Source organism: Egretta garzetta, unplaced genomic scaffold (genome assembly GCF_000687185.1).
Source record: "Egretta garzetta isolate BGI_Z169 unplaced genomic scaffold, ASM68718v1 scaffold251, whole genome shotgun sequence".
NCBI lineage: Eukaryota > Metazoa > Chordata > Aves > Pelecaniformes > Ardeidae > Egretta > Egretta garzetta.
Genome location: NW_009258952.1, coordinates 2,403,026 through 2,412,335, shown reverse-complemented (window position 1 = coordinate 2,412,335; position 9,310 = coordinate 2,403,026). Strand labels below are relative to the sequence as shown.

General features: G+C 41.8%; 1 protein-coding gene across 1 annotated transcript in view; it reads right to left on the bottom strand.

Moving 5' to 3' along the window:
- The window catches only part of LOC104122342, a 9,339-nt gene extending 1,907 nt beyond the window's left edge, over nt 1-7,432 (bottom strand). The window contains exons 1-3 of the mRNA XM_035890121.1: nt 6,230-7,432; nt 2,000-2,086; nt 1,059-1,211 (exon numbers count right to left, since the gene is read on the bottom strand). Coding sequence (XP_035746014.1) covers nt 1,059-1,211; nt 2,000-2,086; nt 6,230-6,442 — 453 coding nt within the window. The 5' untranslated portion in view covers nt 6,443-7,432. The remainder of the gene's footprint in view (nt 1-1,058; nt 1,212-1,999; nt 2,087-6,229) is intronic.
- Nucleotides 7,433-9,310: the final 1,878 nt, after the last annotated feature.

The window sequence follows — 9,310 nt, the reverse complement described above, 5'->3', positions numbered from 1 at the left end:
TCTAGTCTGTAGATCATTGCGCTAGATTTGAGTGACACATCAAAGAGCAGATTCTGCCAATGACTAAAAATCCAAGTATTTTCATATCTAACTCTTCTTGCTGAGTTTGAGATATTGTGGTTAAAAATCAAAGGGATTATGGAAAGGAGAGAAACTCTCGCTAATTGCTTGTTAAAACAAATTAAACATTAATCTTAGGGTAGAACCCCAATGAGAAGTAATGACTATGATTTTATGCACTCTAGAGAAGTTAAAGGCCTTCTTCACACCAGTGAGGTCTTTGTCTTTTACTGGAGAACTAACTGGGGTATTTCAGTACTGAACCAGAGTATATATGTTCACTGTAGACTTCCAGATCATTCTTACTTAGCCTTTGCACTGAGCTTAATGTCTATTACAAGACATAGGCTATACAGAGCAAAATTTGTCATGCTTGTAAAATGTGCATGATAATTGTACCTTGGAGAGGTAGAATCACAGAATCATAGAATCACAGAATGGCAAGGGTTGGAAGATCATCCAGTCCAACCCTCCTGCTAAAGCAGGTTCACCTAGAGCATGTTGCACAGGACTTCGTCCAGGCGGGCTTTGAATATCTCCAGAGAGGAGACTCTACAACCCCCCTGGGCAGCCTGTTCCAGTGCTCTGTCACCCTCAAAGTAAAGAAGTTTTTCCTCATATTCAACTGAAACCTCTTATGTTTTTCAGTTTGTGCCCATTGCCCCTTGTCCTGTCACTGGGCACCACTGAGAAGAGTCTGACTCCATCCTCATGACATCCACCCTTAAGATATTTGTATGTGTTGATGAGATCCCCTCTCAGTCTTCTCTTCTTCAGGCTGAACAAGCCCGACTCTCTCAGCCTTTCCTCATAGGGGAGATGCCCCAGTCCCCTTATCATCCTTGTTGCTCTCCTCTGAACTCTCTCTAGGAGTTCCTCATCTTTCTTGAACCAGGGACCCCAGAACTGGACACAGTAGATATGATAGTCTGTGTTGAAGAGCTCTGAGGAGTAAGTCACATACTTCCAGTAAACTGTAGACCATCACTACCACTCACCTTTTCTTTTTTGTGTCTTTCACATTTGCACTGTAGAACCTGTAATGTCCCACACGAGACTAATGCTGCTTTCCATCTGAAGTCTTTGTTGACTTTTTGCTTGTTAAAGAATCTGAGCATGTTGCATGCCATACTCTGTAGTGACTCTATTTCCTGTCATGAGAGCAAGAAAAATATGTCCTGAAAAGTCTGTGCACCATTAATTCTTTATAATGTTGGTTTGTCTTTAAAAAAAATCACCGTCAGTTAACATTAGTTTCTTTTGCTTTCATAGCGCCAGTCTTTTCCAATAAAACACAAGACAAATCTGACCTACCTGCCATGTCTTCAAAATATTTAAAGTATCAATTTGTAATGGTAATAATAATAGCGTTAGGGATGTTAGGGAGAAATCATAGCCGTAATGAAATCAGCTGATGCAGTTAGGAAAACAGTGAATGATTTTTCAAGTCAGGCCTTTTATGAAGTCTTGATAAAATTTGCAGCAACAGCTGACAGTTGTGTTTTCTGTCTTTTCAGATCTGCCCAAACTATTACTTTTAAAGCTTCCAGACCTGAGATTAAAAGCTTAGCTAATACAATTTTCTGTAGAAAAACGAAAACAGATGTTGGGAAATTTTTACGTTTTGTTCCACTGGTAAAATAAAATAAGTTTTCTGTACTATTTTGGATCAAAAATATAAAAGAAACTTTATAGCAGGGGAAAAAAAGCATTTCTTGGACATGGAATTGCTTAATATTTTAATTTTTAAAATATCAATTCACTTGACAAATAGTGTGATTCCAAATTCAAAAAAGGAACAACGCTGAATATCATGATTTGACTATTAAAAGGTAATATTACTCTCTCTATCACAATATGTTATTCAGGGACTGGACTGTGCAAAGAACCCATTTGAGTTTGTATTCTCTAAAGTAAATTCTGAGAAGTTCAATTTTACCTGAGTATCGTTGCAGAAAAACATTTTGCTATTTTCCTGTTTTTTATTCTTGCAGCACCTGTCACGATAGTCTGCAGACATATTTACCTGTAAAATATCATATATGTTTAAACATGGAAGCACTTTTAATCAAGTGAATCAAGTGAGTCAAGCTTCTCACTAACAGCTGGCGATGTCAACACTAAATTGTTCTGTAGCATCTCCTCAGGTGTAGCAGGGTCAGTGTAAGGTTCTGAGCTTTTCCTTGGCAAGTGGGTAAAGAAAAGCCAAATCCAGCTAGAATTTCTAAAGGTATTCACAGAATTACTTAGAATCACAGAATGGTTGAGGTGGGAAGGGACCTCTGGAGGTCATCTGGTCCAACCCCTCTGCTCAAGCAGGGCCGCCTAAAGCCGGTTGCCCAGGCCCATGTCCAGATGGCTTTTGAATATCTCCAAGGATGGAGACTCCACAACCTCCCTGGACAACCTGTGCCAGTGCTCGGTCACACTCACAGTGAAAAAGTGTTTCCTGATGTTCAGAGGGAGCCCCCTGTGTTTCAGTGTGTGCCCATTGCCTCTGGTCCTGTCACTGGGCACCACTGGAAAGAGCCTGGCTCTGTCCTCTTTGCCCCCTCCCTTCAGGTATTTCTACCCATTGATGAGATCCTCCCTGAGACTTCTCTTCTCCAGGCTGAACAGTCCCAGCTCTCTCAGCCTTTCCTCATCTTCAGTCCCTTGCTCCCCAGTCCTCATGCTCCAGTCCCTTCATCATCTTCATGGCCTTATGCTGGACTCTCTCCAGTAGCTCTGAATTTCTCTTGTACTGGGGAGCCCAGAACTGGACACAAATTATTCATTTTAAACCTTCATATTCTATTGAATTACTTGGTTCTTTGGCATTTTAAGACATACAGGAATATATCCATCTTACACAGGTATTGGATACAATGTTTGTCTCCATAAATACCTGCCCCAGGCATCTAAAGAGATTGTAGCACTCACTTTGCATATGCATTAACAGGAGATGCCCCAAGCAATATCACTTGCTCCCTTTGCATGACCATAATCTTTTATCAGTGGTTTATTCTCTGGGGTTTTTTTCTTCTACTTTCACTTTTGTCATCAAGACGACAACTGAACCCAACTCAAGAAAATTCCTTCGCTTTCTTCTTCAGCCTGTATCCAGATAAGCTAATACAACCAGGAGGGCTTTAAAAAAGACAGCTCGTGACAATACTGTGTTAGATCTTGTCCTGGTTTTGGCTGAGACAGAGTTATTTTCTTCTTAGTAGCTGGCATAGTGCTGTGTTTTGCATTTAGGATGAGAAGAATGTTGACAACACACTGATGGTTTAGTTGTTGCTAGGTAGCGCTTACACTAAGTCAAGGACTTCTCAGCTTCCCCTGCCCTGCCAGGTGCACAAGAAGCTGGGAGGGGGCACAGCCAAGACAGCTGACCCCAACTGACCGAAGGGCTATTCCAGACCATATGACAGCATGCTCAGCATATAAGCTGGTGGAAGAAGAAGAAAAGGGGGGACGTTCAGAGTGATGGCGTTTGTCTTCCCAAGTAACCGTTATGTGTGATGGAGCCCTGCTTTCCAGGAGATGGCTGAGCACCTGCCTGCCCATGGGGAGGAGGGAATTAATTCCTTGCGTCACTTTGCTTGTACGCACAGCTTTTGCTTTCCCTATTAACTTGTCTTTATCTCAACCCACAAGTTTTCTCACTTTTACTCTCCTGATTCTCTCCCCCGCCCCACTGTGGGGGGAGTGAGCGAGCGGCTGCGTGGGGCTGAGTTGACAGCTGGGGTTAAACCACAACAGTTCTCCTCACTTAGGCATGAATATAAACACACTAGATGATGACTTAATTCTTAAAGCTTTTCTGCAGGTTTTTGTGTAACATTGCCTGTATTTCAAAAGTTCATTCAAGATCAATAGAACTTCATCCAGGAAGCGTTTTCAAAACCAAGAGCTCAGGGAGTCAAATATTCACTGTCAAAAGAAACGAAACCCTGAACACAGAATGTAGTTTTGCTGCAGTCACACAGCACCAAGATTTATAAATAAATAAATAATCACCCTAAACCCTATATATCTGTGGCTTCATTTGCTAACTGCTCAGGGATTTACCCATTCTCATGGACTTCCTCAGATCACCTTCAGTATAATGTACAGTAACCATTTCTGAAGGCAGATATTGGCTGTGACTAAGGGAAATCCTGGCCTCAGAAAAAGCATTACTGAAAAACAAATTAACTTTTGGAGGTCTAGTATATAACCCAGCAGTCATCTCCATAACTGCCTCCAACTATCAGGCTGAGGGACTGGAAGTTACTGACTTTGGCTCTGCAACTCAGGAAAATGCCTACTGGGGCAGTTGCTACCACCCAAACAGCACTGTCCCTAAGATTTGCTGTCAAGTTATAGTGACAAGACTGTACACTGATTTTACATAGAAGACAAATTAATCTCTTTTAAACTGGGAAAAATAGAGACGGGAAAATGAAGAAACATGCACAGTAGCTGCTTGTGCATGCCTGTTCTAGGAAGTAAAAGCTTCAGAGCTCAGTACATTCCCATTACCTTTCACAAACATTAATTAATTAATGTTTTATTTATTTGGATAACAGTTTTAGTTCTCATACCGTCTCCTGAAAACCTCTATCTATCTCCTAAAAAACTCTGTAATGTTGATTACAATAAGAAAAGATACAGACTTTCAAGACGTATCTGGAAGAATGGCATTGCTCCATTCAAATCCTTGATAGCACCCCGGGGCGCTGAGTGCATCAGGCTTCATCCCGCAATTGGGCAGTGGCAAGGCATCGCCACCTCCAGCCCGGGACGCCCCCCAGCTTCCCTGTCCCTGCAGCTCCAGCAGAGCTGGGCCTCAAGGCTCTCCACCACAGGGAGACAGCAGGATCTGCCTCCCGAGGCTGTTATTCCCGTCATACTCTTTTTCTCTGACAGGTCAGCTATCTTGTAACTGCTCACCAAGAGGGTTTACTTCTATTCTGTGGGAAACACTTGTCTTTGTCACAAATAAGATGGCAAACTAAAGGGGCTACTTCTCTGTTCTAATATGGCCATGAATATTTTCCCCCACTTGGGTGCCTTATTCAGGATAAAGTCATTTCTCTACGGAGAAGTACCTTTCTCTCTTCATAATCTCAACAAACACAATGTGATCAGAATGTTTTTGAAGATTAAATGATCGTTCCCTGACCCTAAAGGTATTTTGATTCCAGATGAGAGCTGATGTATCTTGGTAGAGAAAGGCTGGGAAGGCCTGGCATAATTCTCTGAAGGATGGTGGTGGGTCGTAAGTGTGAAGAAATACAATGGCTCCTGATTTCACCTTTGGAAAAGCACTGTATATCACTTGTATTTCATGCAAATAGACTTTGATTTAAGACTGCAACAGAATGGTGAGTTCTCATTTAGTGACAAACTGTCAGAAAAATCCCATTTTCGTAGAAATGCCTCTGCTAATCCAACTATGGAAAGTGCTTTCTCCCATGAGTGTGTTCTTGACAGGTGAATTTTAACTGGTAATAATTCACAATGAAAAGTTGGAAGGTAGGTTTTGGGCATGGATCGGTAAACTGTTATGATACTGTCTTGCAAGTTGTAATAAATCTGGCTGATAAAGCCATAATGGAGGAGATTTACAACTAAGAAAGTGAAGTTTTTCTCTGCTGTCATCTAGAAAAGTTGATTCTTTGTTGGATAAACAAGATATGTTAATAGGTAAAATACAAAGAAACTTTTATTGTATGAATTCTGTGCCTCTGTGCATTTGTATTCAACAGACAACATAAAAATTCAGTCAAGAAGTCTACAATTACTAGAACAAATCACAGGTTGTGTAATGTTTTCTTCTCTTGATAAGAAGATATAAACAGAAGTAGTCATGAAATTACTTCAGAAAAGAATACTTTCTAATGTAACAGGTTATACTATTTAGGGCCAAATAGTACATGTGTCTAACTACATGGTGCACAGGCACAAATAGTTGTATCATAGTATTTGCACATGCAAATGGGCAACATCCACAGCTTTCAGAGATTTTAAAGAGACTGAATTGTCGCACCCCCTCAAATAAAGCCACTGTTCCAGGATAACGTGTGATTTTAAATAGGTCTTTTATCATACGCTAACATTAGAGCTTTTTTTAATTATTATTTGCTATCATCTAAAAATAATCAACATTTTTTTTGAAAGCCCAAGAGCTATTACCTACCAGCTCATTGATGTCGTGGCTTAGTATATTCTCGTACTTCACACGGATTTCAGTTGTTTTATTTCCCATTGCACAACTAGATGAATTCACTGGAGACAGAACAAGAAGCAGTGGCAGAACCCGAAAGATAGATCTAAAAAAGGCTGGATTACAACAAGAGCAGTTAAGTACATATTCAATGTCATAGCATGTATGCTGTATTGACAAATACATTCTGTAACCTGTTTACACAGTTTAAGAGGGATCTTCGTACAACTAAATGACTTGTACCTTGAGGGAATGATTCAGCTCCAGATTAAGACCCTACTTGGGTGTCTGAACTCCCTCAGATTTAGCCAGCATGGCTAAGCCACTTCGTGTCTACTTGGGCTGAACTCATCTCCAGGCTTCCCTGCAAGCATTGGCCAGGTTTCTCCATTGATCATAATTGGGCCATAACCACCTAGTACATGCGTAGACAAGCAAGTGTCTTAGTCAGACAGGTGTAGAAATCCAAGTGTCTTAATCTGCAGCTGAATTTTGTCCTAATTGTCCATTTTTCACATGATATATTCTACAAATGCCCGTGAACACATCAATGTCAAAAGTGTGACATTTTCAAGCTGACCAGATATACAAACCCATACTAGAGGCTGCAGCATGAGATAAGGTGGCAACACACCCTTCCCTGCAAAATTTTTGCAATCTTTTGGACCAAATCTCACTGCACCTCACTTTGTTTCTCCCATCTGGCTTTGCTTAGACCCCTGGTCTATGCATGACATCCAGGAAAATATGAGTTCTTGTGAGGATGGGCAGAGAGAAAAGACCAAAATATCAAAAGAGCCTGCAGGGACTGGCAGGGTAACTGGAGGCTGCAGGTGACAAGCCTGATGCTGGGAATGAGTGAGACAGGTGTACAGGATGGTATCGGGATTAGGAAGCTCATCATTGGACTCTGGCCTACAGCTAAACTGGCTAGGATGATGCTTAAATAGAAGGCTTTGGAAAAAACACAGAGCTAGGAATTGGGTACAGCCAGTCCAGCACTCAGACATGGGCGTCTCTGGACTTGGGCGTCACTAGTAAATCCCAGCCTCAGAGAGAAATCTTGACTAACTGAGAAGAAAGCAATGAAGCTTGACCATGATCTTTACTGAGCCACCTCACCTCCGTGATGCAGGAACCACCGTCCCACCATGCGCTCCCCTGTCATTCAGGGACAGAGAGTCCCCTCGCAGCCCACCCCAGCTGACTCCCACCACACGCTGCTGCTTCAAAGCGGAATGCTTACCGCTTTTCCTGACTACCATAGTCTTTTTTTTCCTGATGGATTCCTTGTGAACGTGCTGCTATGTACACCTCTGTCCTAGAAACAGGACGGGAAAATTTTTACCTGTACAAGCTGAACTCCAAAATTCTCCTTGTGGCAAGCTGCCTACCGAATTTTACCGGGAAATTTGATGGCTTGAAAACCAGGTTTTTTAACCTTTTCATATAGTCATCAACAGCGATCTATTAATACCTCAAAAGATATACCCTGAAGAGCCAAATGGATCCCAAATGGATCCTACGTGTAGTAAATATCAAAACTAGGTAAGGCAAATCTATGATGATCTTCAAGCTCCAAGCGGACAGCTGAACTCCACAGAGCTTTACCTCTGTAAATCTCTACGCTAACTATATCTATGCCAAGGGAATTATCCATTTGTAGGATTGAGATGTAATATTTTAAAAGAAGTTTACAAGAAAATGCAAGAACTGAATTACGGGACAACATTTTTCCAATATATCATTGCACCTCTTGATTCCAGTGCAAAAAGAAACCCCAACCTGCAATGCTTTTTTCCAGCTCACAGTGAAGCAACTTGGATATGCTTCAGAAGACATGATCTTTCAAATGAAAATCAATCTAACAGATTCCATCACTTAACACTTGGTTGGTCCAGCAACAAGTGGAGATTATAGATGAAAGCTGCCAAGTCACTTCTTTCATTGTTGTTTTCTCTGTACTGTACAGACTGTGAATCTTTTTTAAATGAGGAAATTACAGAATCAGAGCAGATACTTCTGCAAGAGATGTTGCACACTCATGAAGTCCCCTGACCCATCGCCAAATCGCAATGAAACCTGTTCAGCCATTCCTAAAATTCCCTGGAACCCATTAGATGAATGCCATACAAAGTTTCAGGAGCTTTGGGTTGAGAATTGAAAGGATTTTTCTTAAAGTTAGCTAAGTTCAAGACAAGCGGAATCAATAGTTCTCCGTACGGCCAGCACGTCAAAAGAAAAGGAGCGTGTATTACTGGGAATAACGCATCCTTTCAGTAAACTCCCCAAAACTCCTAAGTCATGTCTGGAAAGCCCCCAAAAATTCTCCCAGAAAAGCCGGGAAGAGTTAGGATTCCAGTATTTCCAAACATAAAAAAGCCCCTCTTGCTTTTTTTGATTAAAAAATCCCTCTCGTGCCTGGCCAGCACGTCAAAAGAAAAGGAGCGTGTATTACTGGGAATAACGCATCCTTTCAGTAAACTCCCCAAAACTCCTAAGTCATGTCTGGAAAGCCCCCAAAAATTCTCCCAGAAAAGCCGGGAAGAGTTAGGATTCCAGTATTTCCAAACATAAAAAAGCCCCTCTTGCTTTTTTTGATTAAAAAATCCCTCTCGTGCCTGGAAGCGGCTCTCCAAGCGTGCCCACGCCCCAGGCGCGTTCCCGGCCGGACCCCCGGGACTGCCGGCCGCTGCCTGCCCACCGGCCCCCAAACATGAAAATACCTATTTCTGTGTGAAGACTAAACCCTGTGTAAGTGGTATTATAAGCTGACTACAATTTTCTCGTGTGCCCAAACTTCAGTGCATAATGTGGAGGCTTCTATGCGAAATGATGTAATTATCTGTGTGCCCTATCAGAGTCAGGTATTTATATTTGAAAACCTGGGTCTCTATCATCTGGAGGATCCTTATCAAGATGAGAGCTCAGCTGCGTGGGATAATACGCAGTTGCATGAGACCTGGTTCTGTCCCTGAATAGTTTGCAAGATGCAACACGTGAAGTGGCGTCTCCCCCCTTTTTTTAAGGAAGGAATGGAGAGCAAGGGTTACA